This window comes from Myiozetetes cayanensis, unplaced genomic scaffold (assembly GCF_022539395.1).
Source record: "Myiozetetes cayanensis isolate MyiCay16 unplaced genomic scaffold, myiCay2020 scf5-8, whole genome shotgun sequence".
Classification (NCBI taxonomy): Eukaryota; Metazoa; Chordata; class Aves; order Passeriformes; family Tyrannidae; genus Myiozetetes; species Myiozetetes cayanensis.
This window is the reverse complement of record NW_026087742.1, coordinates 88,736,589-88,755,864: the sequence shown is the minus strand read 5'-3', so window position 1 is coordinate 88,755,864 and position 19,276 is coordinate 88,736,589. Positions and strand designations below refer to the sequence as shown.

General features: G+C 40.4%; 1 protein-coding gene across 6 annotated transcripts in view; it reads left to right on the top strand.

Annotated features, from left to right (window-relative positions):
• Nucleotides 1-19,276, top strand: part of FHL2 (four and a half LIM domains 2) — a 62,745-nt gene that overhangs the window by 42,107 nt on the left and 1,362 nt on the right. For 5 of the 6 annotated variants that reach the window (XM_050333847.1, XM_050333848.1, XM_050333845.1 and 2 more), the window contains 4 exons: nt 2,495-2,674; nt 10,476-10,650; nt 13,308-13,477; nt 18,112-18,298. In XM_050333847.1, coding sequence (XP_050189804.1) covers nt 2,519-2,674; nt 10,476-10,650; nt 13,308-13,477; nt 18,112-18,298 — 688 coding nt within the window. In that variant the 5' untranslated portion in view covers nt 2,495-2,518. Of the gene's footprint in view, nt 1-1,221; nt 1,241-2,494; nt 2,675-10,475; nt 10,651-13,307; nt 13,478-18,111; nt 18,299-19,276 lie in introns of those variants that run through there. The other variant, XM_050333850.1, reaches the window with a different exon arrangement.

Sequence of the window (19,276 nt, the reverse complement as noted above, 5' to 3'; positions counted from 1 at the left end):
CTTCACTGAAGAGAAATTTTTCACTCTTTGATATCACACATCTACTTTTAATTCAAGGCTAGAAAGAACTTATTCTGCAGAAAAGTGACAAATGCCAGTTTATAAGCGGTTTCTGCTCACACTTTAACTTAGCAATAATGCACATTAAATGTACAACCAAATCCTATAATTCAGAAAAAAATATCTAATAAAGTCCAATAAAAAGTACAGATTTCTGTTGTAAATACAGATAATTTGAAAAAAGCTATCACTCCTCTCAGAATCTGTCATACATTTACATGTTCAAATGAGTATACATTTGTCTGACTCCATTTATTTTGCTGAAATTACTCCATGAAGGAAATTAAGTCCTCTTTAGTTCTTTCATGGGCAAGTCCAAACATGTTATACAGCTTAGAGGTATAAACAGGCACAAAACAGAGAGGCAAATAAATCCACCATCAACTTTTAAATGTTGTGGTAATGACCGCAACTTTACTTCAAGAGGAGACTAACTGGCTGGAAGCAGTTGTTAAGGAAATGTCCCTCTCTACTGTTCCTGTTCTCTTGTCTTTGACTTCCATTGCCAGCTACTGCTGTTGGGGACGGGCTAGAAGGGAGCTTTGGGTAGTCACTGCACTTCTCTCTTCAGCAAGCCTTCTTACTTTCTGTCTTTTTCTTATCAGATCCTATGATCACCTCTAGCCCTTAATGACAAAGAGCACCTAACATACTCCCAGCTCCCCTCTGGGATAAGAAAGTTAATCAGTTCCTAGAGCACCTTTAAGGTCAAAGTAGTTGGACTGCTACTAATTCTGGGTTGTCAGTAGCACAAATGACCAGCTGTCATGATTTTTCCTCTGAGCATATTTTGGGGTTTGGTAGTTTGTCTATCTTTTTTCTTTAGTAGTTATTTGTAGTTCAAAGGACTTTTCAGCAGCTGAGCCATTGCTTACCTACTGTACACATATAAAACCACTCATCCCTCAGTCTGGGCTGGTCAATTCAGCAGTTGGTCAACCATTAAAAAAAAAAAAAGCCAAACAAAAAAAGATTTCTACCCATCCAAACAAAATGAACTTTACCCATTCTGACTGCCCTAAAACCTTAATCACATTCCAGCTACAGAGAATAGAAGATAATAATAAAACCTGAAATTATGGAGGAGAACTCAGGATTTCAGAATGCCCTGTGGGTGGCTCCCACTACCAGGAGGATAGGACAAACTCCAGAATCCAGCAATTTGTGCCAAGAACACTAAGTAAGTAACAGCTTTTTGCTTGAGAGTTGAAGTTGGCAAAAGGACTGCAGATGCTGTAAATGTCACTTGTGCATGAAAGACAGAGGTAGCCACTTAAAGCCATTAGTACTCAAAACATTTAAGGATTTATAGATCAAATGTGGCTTAAAGAGGAGATGAGGCCTGGCAAGTAGTGAAAATCAAGCAGTCCACATGGTATTCACTTTCCAGTTGTGAAATTTCCTTTCTAAAACAGGCAGCTTTGCCCTCTCCAGCTGTAACCTCCAAACAGATTTCAGGTGCAACACATGCTGCAAACCCTCAGGTTAAGAAAGAAGCTGATGACTCCAATGAAACCCAAAATAAATTGGCCCAGGCAATAATAAATATTCATGTAGTTAATCAAAGTCATTTGTGTCATTGTTGCTTCTATGTGCATTTAGAAAATAATAGAGACATAAGACCTGAGGAGCAAACAGAAGTTGTTCCTAATTCAGATAAGCTGAGACATGCTATGCAGTTTCTTCTACTTGCTTTTCCCCTTCCATAATCATTGTTTGACATTTGTCTGAGCCGGGGTATCTAGCTCCCATTTGTGTGCCAGTGCAGTTGAATAATTCATTCAGTTGCATCAGGGAAGAATGAGATACACAATCACCAACCCTACACCTCCTGCTGTTAACAGTGCCCATAGTCCCAGGCGTGAGAAGAGATGGAGAGTTGGTCTCCGCCTGCAGGGGAACAATTGCCAGACACTGGCTTACTGAATACGCAGAGAAGAAAGGCGCAGAAGCACATAACAGTGGTACCTGAGAGTCCGTGCTTGACTAAAGTCTACTAGCAATGCAAACCTTTGTCTTGCCTTACGCAGGAGATGTTGTTTCTAAAGATTAGCTGGCTCATCCTCTTAATGTACTTGGCTGCCTCCACCCCCCACCAGAGACACCTTCTTGCTTTGGAATTATTGGTCAAATCCCCCTCACAAATCCCATGAGAATTCTTCAGACTCAGGGGTTACTCCTCCCTCTTGTCTCTAACACTAGTTCTGGTGAAAGACGGATCAGTGGATGGCTGAAGTACATGGGCTATTGTCATTGCCCTGCACTGAAGAATTTATAGTCCAGTTTCTTCCTATTGTGTTCATTTATTTTGACCAAAATTCAGATTAAAACTGAGGTACAATGTGGTAAACAAGAATTGATAAACCTTTCCGAGGGGATTGGGTCAAATGTAGCTCAGTCTGACATGTATGTGCCTGTTTCTTCCTCCTGACAGGATAGCTGGACTCCAGATATCAACATGACTGAGCGCTTTGACTGCCACTACTGCAAAGAGTCCCTGTTTGGTAAGAAGTACATCCTGAAGGAGGACAGCCCCTACTGTGTGAAATGCTATGAGAACCTTTATTCCAACACCTGCGAGGAATGCAAAAAACCTATTGGCGCTGACTGCAAGGTATGCCAGATTTGTGTCTTGTTACAGAAGTCTCAGTAGAGTAGCCTGGATATAGAGCTGAGACCTGGAAGGATCCAGCTTAATAGCTACATAGGGGTTCCTTTTGGTCGGAGAGCATGTTTTCTGGACCCCTGTACCTGCTTTTTATCACTTCATTTGGCAAATCCTTCTTTACCAGGCATGGTAATAGAAATGCCTTCCTGTAAGGTATAGAATGATCTGATGTAAGAAATTCATCAGGAGTCATTAGGAGAGTCTGTCCTCAGGGCCACCTGTGATCTGGAAGGGTGACAGAAGCAGATTTTGTTTGAGTCAGAGGGAGCAAACCCACTGCTGGCTTTCCAGTGATCATAATTCTGTGGTCATCAAAGAGACAAGACATGCTCAAGAGAAGTTGCCATCTTGGGGACCACGAAATCTAGCTAATGCTCACCCAAGCAATAAATCAGATAGAGTTAGAAAAATTAGCCTTTTAAATACAGAATGATGATAAAGGAGTCTAACTAAAGATTGGAAAGGACAGAGAAGAGACTCTACTTGCTTGACCTGTGCAAGGCTGCACCACATCAAAACACCTGCCTGGTACAAATCAGGTATAATCACCTGCATTTCTTTAAAGTTAATTAAAACTACCAGAGTTCAGACCAGTTTCACCCTGACTGAATGAAGACAGATGAGCCATCCAGTGAAGTGTCTGTTGGACTGCTACAGACAGACTTCATCCAAGAGCTGTCCTCCTTGCACAAAACTGACCTGTTCAAAGCTGGGCAGGAGTTTCACTGACAGACTGACAGAGTGAGATTGCCAGAGTAGATTGACAGAGTAGAACACAGCGAGATTGACAGAGTAGAACTGCAATTTGTATTGCATGACCATAGGATTCTTGACCGATACAAGGAAATCTGACATTTGATTTCCTCCATTGTTTATCCGTACCTCTAGAAGCACCAATTAATTCCTGTTAGTGATACTACTACTCGATCACTAGTTCAGAGATGCAAAAATATATGTTTACTCAGATTGGGAAAAATAAAGATTACGTATCTTCCAAATAGATCTACCTGATTCTATTGGCAAATCAGTGGGAAAGTCCCTTTCAGAAGCCTTAAAAAGGTGAGAATGTTTCACTGTCAAGACAGGGAACTGGCAGTAGTCTGTAAGGGGGTATAAAATTGCCAGCTTTCCTACAGCTCATAAATATTCAGATTAGAGAAGAGATATAGCTGGCCTGTCCTGACCTGAAAAAGCAAAATATTTCTGTCCCGTTCCAGAATGTGCTTTTGTTTTAAGGTCTCTTTCTAATCCCCTGAGAAGATATTTCCATGTGTTGATATTCAAGAATTTAAAAACTTGGACTGGCTTCAACAAATCTCGGTCAGAGTATTCAGGAATTAATCAGGCTGAACTTTTCAACCCAGATTTATGGATTTAGGGAGTGTGGGCGTTATCCGATATACTGCTTTTCTTTAAAGCAAGACACACTCTAATAGCAGATAGGAAAAAAAAAAAAGGCCCCTTAGTCTACAATCTAAGAATATTTTATATACGTAAAGAATCAGAACTATATGTGGAAAACATGACTAAGAGATAGTAAATAAATATTTCCTAAAAAGCTATGAAGCATACCGGAAATTAACATGTTCTTTTTTGTTTCTGTGACTGCTGTTTGTGCCTGTCCATGCTTTGTGCTGTAGCTTTTGAACCTGTTGACCAATTTTAACCAAATTCTGCCAGATGGATAAAAGCTGAAACTTAAATTGCTACAAGTTTTCTAACATAAAACAACAACATATGTTTGGGTAGAAAAAGAGATCCTATGGATGTTCCCACTGAAAAGAAAACTGGAGTAGGTTTTCAATTACAGTAACAGACACTAGAAACACATTTGAGAGAGCCCTTACAAGAGCCTCAGCCCCAAGATAAGTTTCAGACCAAGTGTGTCCACTGTATGACCGAGCATAATTCAGCTGTGAAACACAAAGTCACCAAAAATCAGACTTCTGCTCCTCATTAAACTGTATGTATACAGAGGTATATAAACACATAAAAAATATACACACAGACATATATGTATGTATTTTTCTATGTATCTTTTTAAACATTGCTTTTACTTTTTCACCTCAACAAAGAAGATAAATTGTACTGTGTTTGGGAATGAAACCAGTATATTTACTTCATGTACAATATGGACATTTGTTTATATGTTTTGACATAACCTACAGTTGTAAAATTTGGAAAAAAAAACCTAGTGGAGTGACAGAGTTATCAGAAAAGGTCACATCTGGGCCTCTGCATCCAGCAGGGGTGCCCATGCTTACACCCACATTACAACCTGAAAAGTCTCACGTAGCTCTCACCTCAGATCTTCTTTTGCAAGTCCCTTCTAGGCCACCATTGTTTTTCTATACTCACAAAAGCTGCACTGAGAACCAGGTGCTCTTAATTTCCCTCTTTCCAGCCCTCCCAACTAAAAGCAGCCCTTCTTTAGATGATAGGGTTAAACCAAAGTAAAACAAGTGTTGACAAGAGGACAGACAGCTCTCTGACTCTGAACTACTGTAGTGTATCGGCACTGATACACAGAATCAATTCACCTGAGTTGAACTTAAGCCTGCTCAGACACTGGTAATACTCCAATTCTGACAGCACTGGGATCTGAGAGGATGAAAGTGATGCCAGATTATCCCGTTGTATTTAAGCTATGGCACAGAGAGCCCAAAAGATAACCACACTGAAGAAAAGCTTTCCTTAAATTCAAATTGGGAGAATTTGTTTCACCATCTTTCTAATTTTTATAGTAATTTATGGGTAGCTTGAAAGTAACTGAGTAATAACTGATTTGTTATTTTAAAGGAACATGTTTTTTCCATCAAAAAATCCCAGATTGACAACATGTGTCTGAATGACACCTTTGGATTTAGGCCATTTCATTAACTGTAAACAATTCTAGCTGATGTTTATGAAACTTTAACATATAGAATAAAAACTTCACATACTGAGTGGTAGAAGGCACTGGCAGGTAGTAGAAAAACATGATGCCATTTCTCTCACAGCTATTATACATTCTCCATGTGTTAACATGTTTTAATATAAATTCACTTTTTCTAGGAAAGAAAAAAAAAGTATTTTGTTGCCTATATCCCTGGTGAACATTCACCACACCTACAGTTTCATGCTTCTTTCTGGAAATCCATCTATTATGTTCCCATGTGCTTAACTGCTGGAGCGTGACTTTTGGTTGACTCTGGCTTTTTTGATACTTTTCTTGCAGATCCTGTGGTATAGAAACCATTGCAAAAACAGGAAATACCTACAGTAATCCAGTGTTTAACACAGTCCACAAGTTGGCCTTGGCAGGCAGGAAGGGGTGAACGCTCTCTCTGCAAAATGCGAGAATTAAATTATAAGTGGATTGCGAGATAAAACTACTGTGTCAGCACGCAGGCCAAAAATGAGTCAGAAGGGTCAGACTTAAATAAACTAAACAAAAAATTAAAACCTCTAGTACCGTGGATAAAAAAAAGGGATAAAATAATTATTTTTCTCATTTTTAACGTCTAAACCTTGTCCTGACTTGCAACATTTTTTCAGTGCACTACTGAATCTCAGAATAGTCGTTGTAAAGTAAAAGCAAAGTAAGTAAAAGAGGCAGACACCCTAATATCTTCTCATACTCCTAAGGGTCTGGGTCCAGCACAGTATCACTTGTTTTTACCTTTTATCAACATGTTTTTGACAGGTATGTGCCAGTCTAACATACTTCAGCGTTTTGCTACAGGGTGTGTGTAGCGTACAATCTGCACAGCATTTTGTTGGCGTACACCATTTCCTCTGCTCTTCTGAAAAGAGTACTCTGTCAGGCAAAAAAGCCTAATGTAGTCCTTGTTCGTGAACAACACATGCAGTTCCTCTTCTGGTAATAAACTCTCTGATCTCCTTCTTCCTCTTGGGTCCCTGCTGAAAGCCAGTTCAGGAGACATGGTACTGCATAATGGTTTCAGTTTACTTTGACTTTAAAAGCCAGAGTAGAAGACAACGTATGAGGAGCATTAAGAGTAACCCTGGTAACTCTAGTCTTGGGGGTCTTCTAGGTTTTGGATTTTTTTAAAAACAATTTTCTAGTTTAAAAAAGGTCCCATGCAGTCCCACCCTAGAGGTTAAATAAACCATGTTGGAGCGAAACTGTACAGAACTATGAAAAAGCTGTTAAAACATCATCTTGCCAGTGTTAACAGTTATTTTGTCAAAGTTTTCTTTGTGAGTGACATAAGGAAAATAAGAGAAAATAAAATTACTTTAAAAGCACATAATGGCTTCTCAAAACCATGAGTTTCAAACCTGTTTTGCGTGGCATGACTCAAAAGTTTTGGATACAAATAGGATCTTGCATCAAGTTTTGCTTACAGTCATCTGAGCGCCTACAAAAGACCTCCACTTCACTGACACTCTGACGTCTGTTTGAGAAACATTCATTGTTCATTTGGTTGTGTCAAGGAACCCTGAGCTGAAATTCTCAGCTGAGGCTGATACCGAGATCAGGTTGAGAAAAGCGCCCATTCAAATATGAGTAGTTTCAGGGATTGCTAATTTCGTTAATTTTTTATCTTCAAATGAAACCATATGAGAGAAGGATTATTTTCTATATTCAGAAGAAATGTCACTCAACAAAGTGTTAAAAATTCTCCCTCCAAATGCTGCTACAGGATTTATCACAGCTCTGCAGAGGCGATATTGTCCTCCTCGCTTTCTCTCTTCAGTAGTAGCACATCTGGAACTGGTTCGGTGCTTTCTGCACTTCAGCTGCAAAATGCCTGCACAGGGCAGAGCATGTCCACGAGCACCTGTGTGCATGCATCTCCCATTCCACTTCTCAAATGTCAGCCTATGGTAGTTCTTCAATCTCTGATCTGTGCTTTATCTAACATCTCTTTCATATGTTCATGTGCGCTCTCTTTAACAAGACCAAGTGGCAGTCAGTTTTCATAGAGGTGCAGATGATGGCAGAAGGAGTCTTTCTCTATATAATCCTTTTAGGCAATACAGGAGGTTGCATTAAAATCTACACCTAAAATAGTTAGCATGAGGGACTCATTTCCCTTGAGCTGCATAAAACAGCTGAGAGGTCATGGCTATCAATATTTTAAGGATTTACTCCAGTTCTGAGTCCACAATAGTAATTTTCTGGTTTGGTTCTTCCTGGAAATCCATTCAATAAACAGGAATTAGTTGTATATCCCTTGTACCTTCTGCTGGAACAGATTTATTTGGGTTACAATCAGCTAGCATAAACTAGTATTCACATGCCTAGACTAAACCTGATGCTTTTTCAGCTTAACAGAGGACCAGCCTGACATTCAGACAAGCTTGAAGTCAGTTTTGCACATGCAACTTCTCCAGTGTAGAATCTGCTCCAGATCAATACATCCACAGCTTATGGACAAGCCAAAGGTTCCAGTGATATGGACAACACACTGAAGTAGACCAAACCTCCTTTTCAGTGACTTTATTGCACTGACTTAAGAAGAATCATGATGCATAAAGGGTTTCATCAGTACTTGGACTTCCTTGCTCTCAGATGTGACAGATTCAGAGAGAGAAGGCAATATCAAATTCATCATTCTAATAATCTATTGTAGGCATCTCAAAGCCAGGCATATTAGACAGTCTCTACATTTATATTATATGTTATATATTATATTATATATTATATGTTATTATTATGTTATAATAATCCAAAGTATCTGAAGATTATTCAGTTCAGCCTTTATCTTGGATACTTTGTGTTGTAGTTGTTCTTCATCACCATGCCATGATGAAATATCTGCTACCTTCACCTACCCAGCTACTACCTATACAATTTGCCAGCATAACTGACTGAAGGATCAAATCTTTCATCATTCACACCTATTATTTTTCTTCGTTATTCCTCCTCTAAAAGGCATGCACCTTCTCCAGGGCAAAATTTTATTGATAAAATAAGCAGACATCAGCACATGAATTGTGGAGATTAAGAAATAGCTTGCAGAAAATTGCAAAAAGGGGAGAAAAGCAGCGAGTGGGGGAAAAGAATGGAATACATCATGTTGCAAGAGAAAGAAAACCAGATCTGTTGTGATTCTACTTTCTAGCAGGCAAATTTCACATTTTGGAAGTCACTGTTGGCTGTATATTGTAGTCTTTTCTGTGGAAAATATAAACTGAGACCAGATTTAGGCTAGTCAACTTCATTTAAAGGGAAAAAAATGTAAATAACTTCTGAAGAAAATTGTTTTCAATTTGTTATTAAAAAAGATTAAAATTTTATGGTGAGAAATTTGTGCTGTTTCAGAAGGAGCTAGCTGAAAAGAATAGATGAGCTGAATAAACAAGTGCCTGGAAGCTGTAAAGTGTGAGTCTTAGATATTCTGTCACAGAGTACAGTCTCAGAAATGCAAGACACATTGGTACCAACTGTTATTCACAGTGATTTAAGAAATTCAGGTGAGTAGTGCAGATGTCCGAACAAAAATGCTTAATTGCATGTGGTGAATTTCTGACTTAAATTACTATAACTCAACAAGTTACTACATATCAGCTAAGCTAGATAAAACTATTTCAGTGTTTCCTAATAGCTACTTCTGAGAACAAGGCTCCTGAAGACACAATGTGCTGTTGTTTTAAGTTAACCTAGATCCACGGTATCTTTTGTTTGCTCTGGGCTAAGATTGCTCATTTGGAGTTACCTGTGACTGTACTGACTGACACAGAGTAGCTTAGGCCAGATCAGGTACAAACACTTTGTGATGCCTTACACAGCTAAAAACATCTGATATTCTACAACTCATTCTTTTCCTTCAGTTAACCAGATTAGTTTGATGCCTGCAATAAATACATAGTGGATCTTGAGCTAGAACATGAGAAATTATTTCTGCTCCATTCATGACAGTACTAGCCACTCACACTCCCAACCCAAACTGAAGCCTATATATTTTGGGGTAGACACCTTTACTTTAATGATCCAAGCTCCATTTTGTTAGAAATCCAAAGATACTGTTCAAGCGTTACAAGATTAGGTCACCTTAATTTAAATTTTAAAAAGCACAATCCATTGCTTTAGATCACAATTTTAAGAAGGACTGTTTTGTTGGTTTTTTTTTTTAAATAATAAAAGGACCACTGTGGAGAGTATTTTAAATACTTATGCACTCACATTAATCCCTTGGCCAGTATTCTGGATCACTGGGTGCAGGTACAATGTGATCTCACACCTTTCAGTCCAATCCGCATCTGAAATACAGGTAAAACAAAACATAAGAGTCAGTAAAAATTTGTTGTAGTGAAAAAAACCCAAAGAGGTCAGACCTATTCCACCCTTGGTGTAAATCTGTTGAACTGAAAAAATACCAGAAAGCAGCTGGGAAAAGGATTTCTGTTCAGGAAATATATATGAAATTACCTAGGAATCAGCAATAGTTAAGGCAAATAGGGTAAGTCTGTCATACCTACGAGGTTAACAACTTTTAATCTGACTCAAAAGTGGAGCTTTATTCTCAAAGGAAATACCTAAATGAAATTAGTTGTTCCTCTGCCACATATAAAAAAAGTCACCTTGAACTAAAAAAGGGTCAGTAGTTATTATGAGCTGTTCTTAGTTATCACAGCAAAATAACTTCACCTTCATCAGAACATTTTGTTTTCTTGAACTGTGCAAATTAGTCCCAGCTCCTGGCTGCGGCTCATATTTGGATGTATTTGCATTATCTGACTTTCCAGTTGTGCAAACTGTTCATTTCACTTGCCTTGTGGGTTTGGATTTCTACAGGATCTGTCTTACAAGGACCGCCACTGGCATGAAACCTGCTTCCACTGCTTCCAGTGCAAGAATTCCTTGGTGGACAAACCTTTTGCTGCAAAAGAGGAACATCTACTTTGTACTGACTGCTACTCCAATGAATACTCTTCCAAATGTAATGAGTGCAAGAAGACTATTATGCCAGGTTAGGATGCTCACTTTTTGGACTAAGAAAAAATTAGGCTAAATATTAAGCCCAAACTCAGCAACATTTCTGACAGATGTTTTTCCTTGACTATTTCTGCTAAGTTGTGGTGAGCGAGGTAAAATATAGTTGACTGTGCATTCTAAGCCATTTTCATGACCAGAACATGTAATGTTCATAATGTTCTGCTCATGGCAGAACTGTTATTCACATAAAACAGATAACTCTTGAAAATCAGTATTTATTTTACTTAACATTTTTATTAATGGGATTTATATTTTTTTTACAGCAGTATTCATTAAAAGGCTTTTGATGTCTGGAAAAATAATATTGATCTTTCTATCCAATCCCAACTTTGTCTTGATTGACTTCCACTTCTTGAAAACTGGAAATAGCTTGCAAATTTAACAGCTTACTTAATTCAAAATTTAGTTTTCTATGTGATTACTCTAAATTTAGCTTCTCTCAGAAAAAAAAAAAATGAAAAATTCATCAAAGTGCCTCTGAGGTCATTCTTGAGCACAAAGATATGAAGAAACGGGAAAGAGCTATTTTCTTTTTCAACAATGAAACATGAGGTTATAGTAATAGATTGTTAAAACCTCATCTGCTCATGTCAACACTATAACATTCTGTAATAATCTGAGGGCTTTAAAGTGGAAGGGCTATCAGTGCAGAAATAAAATACTAAAAGGCAATTTGAAGAATCCTTGTACACACTCCATTATGATTACTGGTTACTTTGTCAGCTGGGTCTGACATTGGTTACCTTAGGCAAAAGGAGAAAACCACAACATTGTGCTTCTAAGGTGTAAAAATGATAGCTTGATGATAAAGCAGGACTTATAACTAGAAATAACAACAGTATTTAAAAGTAGTATTATCATGACATGCTTGTTAAATACTAAAGTAACTACAGGCTTTATCTTTCAATCTTTCTGCAAACTAAACTCACATTGACTTCAGTCCAGGCTCCCCCTGCCTTGAGTTTCAGTGACAACATAATCCCTGAGAGAGAACAGCTGAAAATGTGAAAATAAAATTCTAGACTATAAAAAAAAATATTCACATCTCCTTTTTCCAGAATGTCGTTCCTTCAAGGACTGATTTATTTGCTCCTTGGTATGATATAGAAATTTAGCAGCACAGAGAGGGCATAATTTTTAGAAGGCGTCCATTAATAAAATGGAAAAGAAATATTCAAGCATGCAGGCATCAGGCAGAAAGATAATTAACAGTTCACTTACTACTGCTGCAGCTAAATGCTTTAAGAAATCCCACCACCAAATAAATCTTAAAGTATGCCTCTGGGCAGAATTTAATGAGACCATAAAAGGAAAAGAAGAAAAACATGCAGCTAGTAAACAAAGATGAATTAATGCCTGAGAAGGGGAAAAATGGCAAAACTTCACCCTGCTAGTAAAGGAGGAAGGGAGAGTTAGCATTAAAGGCATTAGTGTGGTTCTTCATCATTAGCCAACATGATTGGCTTGTCAGTTTTCCAAGCATTTGACATCATGTTTGTTGTTACAGGTTTTAATAATAATGCAGAACTGTAGGAACAACATTTATTTGTTTATCCTTCTGGTCAGTATCAAATATTCTGACTTGAAGTAGTACATAGGAAATTATACAGTGTGCAAAGAAATTTGTCCATATAATAGGGCATGTCCAATTTCCTGGAAGGGCTCAGAGTCCACTTGTCATGCAGTGGACTGAATCCGCAAAGCCCAGTAGCTGAACCCTAAACCTTGATTCTAGAGAATCATTCATTTCCTAACTACCAAACCACTTTTCTATTTTTCATTAAAGAACTATTTAAGGATTTTTCTCCCTTTTACATCGCAGCTATGTTTTCGATATAATTGAAGACAGAGAGAAAGCTTCTTTCCTATTGAAAGTCTCAAGAGAGAGAAAAGCATTTTGATTAGGTGTTGCTGAGTTGGAAATGATTACAAATTTATAGCAGACCTCAGTGAGGACAGGAAAAAGACCCCAGAGCAGATATGAAAAAGTCCTTTGTCTCAGACAGCGACTATACTTCACTGGGAAAGGGAAGAAAGATGGTCACCAGGAACTGGATGCTCCATTCCTGGCAGTGTTCAAGGCCAGGTTGGATGGGGCTTTAAACAACCTGGTTTAGTGAGAGGTGTCCCTGCCCACGGCAGGCGGTTTGGAACCAGAAGATCTTTAAGGCCCCTTCCAACCCAAACCATTCTATGATTCTATCATTAACAGGTATCTTGCTGACATCTGGAAAAGAAACAAAATAGACTTGAAGTCAATCTTTAACAAGGAATGGCCTTACCTTCACTCAGCACTAACAGCAGCTTTTATTGGTGTCTCTCCAGTTCCCCAGAATCTTCCTTTGCTTTAGAATTCATTATTAGCTTAATAATACCTCACAAAAAGGTGTTTTAAGACAGCATTATTATCAATAAATGTTTCACTTCTTCACAGGAGGAGAAGAACCTCTTGCTCTCCAAAAACTTTAAATGGTACCCAATACTACACCAATCTGGTAGAAACATGAAATAGCCTATAGCTCATAGCTGCACTGCTTATTGACTGACAGCCAGATGCCAGGCAAACAAGAAGTACAAATTGCATCCATCTCATCCAGAAGAAGTTCAGTTGATGCTCTGGTCTCATTACAGGTACTCGGAAGATGGAATACAAAGGCAACAGCTGGCACGAGACCTGCTTTATCTGCTACCGCTGCCAACAGCCTATTGGGACAAAGAGTTTCATCCCTAAGGACCATCAAAACTTTTGCGTACCCTGCTACGAAAAGCAGTTTGCTATGCAGTGTGTCCAGTGCAAGAAGGTAATGCTCTTACTTGACTTACCTGAAACCTAAGGGGTTGAAGTCCATCCAATTCTGTGTCCAAGGAGGTAGAATATCTCATTTTTGTATGTGTTAAAAAGATCCAGAATCAACTGATTTTAAGAGATGTTTTCAGTTCCCATCCTGCATCAGACACAGCCTTTGCTACAAAGAGAATTCTCTTAGGCTTAAACATCCCTTTATATTGAAAGCATCCAGAGAACATACTAGAAAACAAACAAACAAACAAACAAAACAGCAACAAACAAAACAATAAAAACAAAATAAAAATTAACCTCATTCTGATGTAACATTTCAGTTGGAAAGATAAAGATGGAAGGAAGATGAGACAACAGAGATCATTACTTTTAATATGACGTTCAAGACAGAGAGATAAGCTTTGCACAGAGTAAGTGCTGCTCCTGAAATGAACACGAGTGTGGCTTTCTAGGCTAAGGACATTTTATTCGCAAATTTCTTAAATTCGAATACACAGACACAAAATATTTTAGAATTCCTTCCTAAAGAGATTTGTCTCATCATTTTGGAACTAACAAATCCCAGTTTCCTATGGATATATGCATAGGCAAAGACCAGGATGCCATTGACCTTCTTGGCCACCTGGGCACACTGTTGGCTCATGTTGAGCTTCCTGTTGATTAGAATCCCCAGATTCCTTTCTTCCTGGCTGCTCTCCAGCCACTCTGTCCCCTGTAGGGCTGCAGGGCCAAAGTGCAGGACCCGGCACTTGGTCTTATTAAACATCATATCATTGGATTCAGCCCATCTATCCAGCCTGTCCAGGTCCCTCTGCAAAGCCCTCCTACCCTCCAGCAGACTGACGCTTCCCCCCCCAACTTGGTGTCATCTGCGAGTTTGCTAATGGTAGACTCAGACGTCAGTCTGAGACGTCCAGATCATCAGTAAAAATATTAAATAGAACTGGGCCCAGCACTGATCCCTGGGGGACACCACTGGTGACCGGCCGCCAGCTGGATGCAGCCCCGTTCACCAGCACTCTCTGGGCCCGGCCCTCCAGCTAGTTCTTAACCCAGCACAGAGTGCCCCTGTCCAAGCCGTGGGTTGCCAGCTTTTCCAGGAGTATATTATGGGAGATGGTGTCAAAGGCTTTGCTGAAGTCCAGGTAGACACATCCACAGCCTTCCCCTTATCCACCAGGTGGGTCACCTGATCATAAAAGGAGATTAGAGTGGTCAGGCAGGACCTGCTACTACTAAACCCATGATGGCTGGGTCTGATCCCCTGTCCGTCTTGTAGGTACCGAGTGATCCCACATAACCTTGCCAGGCACTGAGGTCAGGCTGAAAGGCCTGGAGTTTCCCAGGTCTTTCTTTTGGCCATTCTTGTGGATGGGCGTCACATTAGCCAGCTTCCAATCATCTGGGACCTCCCCAGTGAGCCAGGACTGTTGGTAAATGATGGAGAGCAGCTTGGCGAGCCCTTCTCCCAGTTCCTTCATCACCTTAGGATGGATCCCATCTGGTCCCATAGAGTTGAGGATCCAAGTGGCTCAGTAAGTCACTAACTTCTTCCTTCTGGATAACAGGGGAGCTATTCCACTCCCTGTTGCTGTCTACCAGCCCAAGAAGCCAGTGTTCCTGTGGACAACCTGTATTCTTGTTGAAAACTGAGGCAAAGAAGGTGTTAAGTACCTCAGCCTTATCGTCATCTTTGGTAACTATGTTCCCCTCTGTGTCCAGCAGAGAATGGAGGTTTTCCTTGGGCCTCCTTTTGCTATTGAAGTATTTATAAAAACACTTTTCTTTGTCCTTAACAGAAGTGGCCAGATTAAGTTCAAACTGTGCTTTCGCCTCTCTAATTTTCTTTCTACATGACCTAACTACATTCCTAAACACTTCATGGACTGCCTGCCCTTTTTTCCAAAGTCAATAGACTCTCTTTCTTTTCCCTAATTTCCCACAAAATCTCCCTGTTCAGCCAGGACAGTTGTCTTCCCCACTGGCTCATCTTTCAGCATAGCAGAGGACCTTAGGGACAGCCTGCTCCTGAGCCTTCAAGATTTCTTTCTTGAAGTATGTCCATCCTTCCGGGACCCCTTTGTTTTTAGGGGCTGTTTCCCAGGGTACTCTCCGATCCAGCCTCCTGAATAGGCTAAAGTCTGCCCTCCGGAAGTCCAGGGTATAGGTTTTGTTGATGGTCTTCTTTATTTCACCAAGTACTGAAAACTCTGTCATTTCATGGTCACTGTGCCCCAGACAGCCTTCAATGGCCACAACTCCCACTAACCCTTCTCTGTTTGTAAATAGCAGGTCTAATGGGGCCCCAGCCCTGGTAGGTTCACTTATCAGCTGCAACAGAAAATTATCCTCCATGCACCCTTGAAATCTCTTAGACTGCCTCTTTTCTGCTGTGTTGAGTTCCCAGCAGATATCCAGCAGGTTAAAGCCACCTACAAGAACAAGGGCTGGTGATTTTGAAACCTCTGCCAGCTGCTCGTAGAATAATTCATCACCCTCATCATCCTGGTTGGGTGGTCTATAACAGACTCCCACCAGGATATCAGCCTTGCTGGCCTTCCCCTGATTCTGACCCATAAGCACTCAACCTTATTGTCACCAACCTCAAGTTCTCCAGAGTCAAAAGACTCTCTAACATACAGAGTCACCCCGCCACCTCTCCTTCCTCACCTATCTCTTCTGAAGAGCATGTATTCATCAATGGCAGCACTCCAGTCATAAGAGTCATCCCACCACATTTCCGTGATGGTGACTATGTCATAACTTTCCTACCGCACTGTGGCTTCCAGCTCCTCTTGCTTTTTTCCCAAACTACGTGCATTAGTGTACATGCACTTCAGCTGGGCTGCTGCTATCACTCCTAACCCTGGCTCTCCACCCTTAAGCTCTTCTCTGGAGAGCCTGGTTTCAACCCCTTCCCCTTCAAACCTGATTTAAAGCCCTCTTGATCAGCCCTGACAACTTACATGCTAGGGTTCTTTTGCCATTCCTAGATAGATGAAGCTGATTTGACTCTAGCAGGCTTGCTACCATAGAATTTGTCCCATGATCAAAAAACCCCAAAATTCTGCTAGTGACACCAGTCCTTTTGTCACCTATTGATAAAATGGGTTTTCCTACTCCTCATTCATCCCTGCTACATCAGGAATTGAGGTGAACACCACCTGTGCTCCTGTCCCATCAACTAACCAATCCAAAGCCTTAAAGTCCTTTTTAATTGCCCTGCTACCTCTTATCTCATTACTGCCAACCTGTTCTACCCACAGTGGGTAATAATCAGAGGGCCAAATTAGCTCAGGGTGTCTCCTGCTAATATCCCTCAGCCCAGCCCCAGGAAGGCAGCAGACTTCCCTGTGGGATGGGTCTGGTCAGCAAACAGGGCCCTTAGTTCCCCTTGGAAGGGAGTCACAGACTACAACTACCCTTCTTTTTTTCTCAATAGCTGTGGCTGTGATTGTCCAATAGACAGATTGCAAACACGAGACCCTCCAGACAGATCTTTTTCTTGAGTGTCATCTGCCTGACTCTCTGGGTCCAGGGCCTCATACCTGTTCTTTAAGGACACCCGGGGAGGTGATGGGGGTCAGGAGGGGATTCTTTTACCTCTTCTATCAGTGACCTGTTTCCATTCCCCCCCATCTACTTGGTCTGTTCCATCTGCCTGATGGTGAGAGGGACAGGGCTTCTCTGACTCCTGCTGAGCTTCTTTTGGGGTTGAAAGGGTGTGACTCCACAAGTCTATTTCTCTTTCACTTTCCCTAGTACTCCTTAACCTTTCTACTTCTTCCTTAAGCTCTGCCACTGAAGCAGAGCTAATCACTCACCTGATTGCCCCGCATGCAGGTGTCTTTCGCACTGTCCTCTGGTATTAATGCCAGGCTCAGACACTCCCTACAGGCAGTGACCTGGACAGTTGCATCCTTCTTGGCGGGTTCTCTCTGGTTTAGAACACTCCTACTGGCAGCAGCAGCTGTGGCTTTTGATTGTTTGCAAACTATTGCTGGATCTAGTTGAGTAGGAGAGGGAAGGAAAAAAAAAACCAACAATCACCGAACAAAAAAACGCACACCTACCATAAAACCTACCAGCAAGAGCCGAGAGAGTGGCTGTGCCCTTCCCGCTCAACCTGCCTAGGCAAACTGCAGCGAAAACTGTCGTGCCACGCCCCTACTTGCTTGCTCCTGTCCGCCTCGCTCCCTAGAGATTCTTTAAGTCAGCTGTAAATGGGCCTGGCAACGCCCCTTGCTCCTCTGGTTGGCTCCCAAGAGTAGTCAAGCCCGGGTCTTTGCCCAAGTAACAAGGAAGTTGAAACACACAAGGTAGTCATGTCACCGTGAAGAAAGAGAAGGTAAAGGACAGTGATCAGACAGATTCTAGCGTATGCGTATGAAAAGCAACATAGAAAGAATAGCTTGAAAAACAAGGAGGACAACTGAGAGGCAGATTTTATAACATATGCAGAATAAAGTACTTTTACTATGGGTCTTGTTTGTATAAATTAGGAAATTATAATAAATGACTTGCATAATTTTCCTCCCACCCACAAAAACCTCATCACCCTTCCTCTCTACCAAATCAAAACACAAACCTGCCACCCTTAAGAAAACACTTTCTGTCTTATTTTTCCTAAAACAGGCTATCACTACAGGAGGTGTTACTTACCGGGAGCAGCCGTGGCATAAGGAGTGCTTCGTTTGTACTGAATGCAAGAAGCAGTTGTCCGGACAACGCTTTACCTCCAGGGATGAGTTTGCATACTGCTTGAGCTGCTTCTGCAACCTCTATGCCAAAAAGTGTGCTGGATGCACAAACCCAATCAGCGGTAGGTCTCTCATAGCTGGTGCTTTTGCATTTTTGTGGGGGTTGTGTGCTGGGTTTTTTTGGCTTGGTTTGGATTTTTTTGTGTGTGTGTTTTTTTGTTTGTTTTTTCCCAGTGAACTGCTTCTGATATTAAAAATGGTTCAATAATTTATTCTGAATAACTTGAAAGACTGAAGACACTATATAATTCAAGATCTATGAAATTAAATACTTATGATGCCTTTTCAGTGCCTAACAAAAATAAATGGAAGAGGTCCTTAAACTGAAGTTTCCTCCTTTTCCTCTGATTTTCATGGAACATAGTGGATGCCCATTAACAGACCTATGGGATATACATGTTCTGTACATCATCCCACTCGTGCTCATTAGGGGGATCACTGACCTCAGCAACAACAGTCCCTTCACCAGCAGGAAGTATCTAACTGGCTTATCCCTCAGGTTGTATCAGAGCACATTTCTTCCCTGCCTTCTCAGGACATCAGCTGAGAAGTCACAAGGCTTTTAGATACCACTTTGCTGTGCACAAGTACTTAGACGAGCAACTGCTTAGAACTTCACTATTAAATAGCATAAAACTATAACCTCCTCTATGAAGTAATTAGCCTTTAACAGTATGATCTATACAGTCCAAAACTGCAAATCTGAGTTACACCTGGAGCATTGATTACATAGTTCCTAGAAAAGCAAGTGTATAACCCCACAGGTACTGTTTTATGTTCATGTGAGAGGCATTTCTCTCTTGAATATTGCAGTCCTTTCTATCATACAGATAGATATGGTTTGTTTCAAAATGTTGTTACTAAAGGCAAAACTAAACAAAAACCTCTCTCACTGGATAAGAGGTATGCCAACTAATCTTTTCATTGACTTCCAATGCATCATATTCATTCTAATGCATCATATTAAAATTTTTTGACATTTCTGAGGTTAAGCAAAAGACAATTACCACCAAGACATAATTGACTCTCTTTTTTCTTAT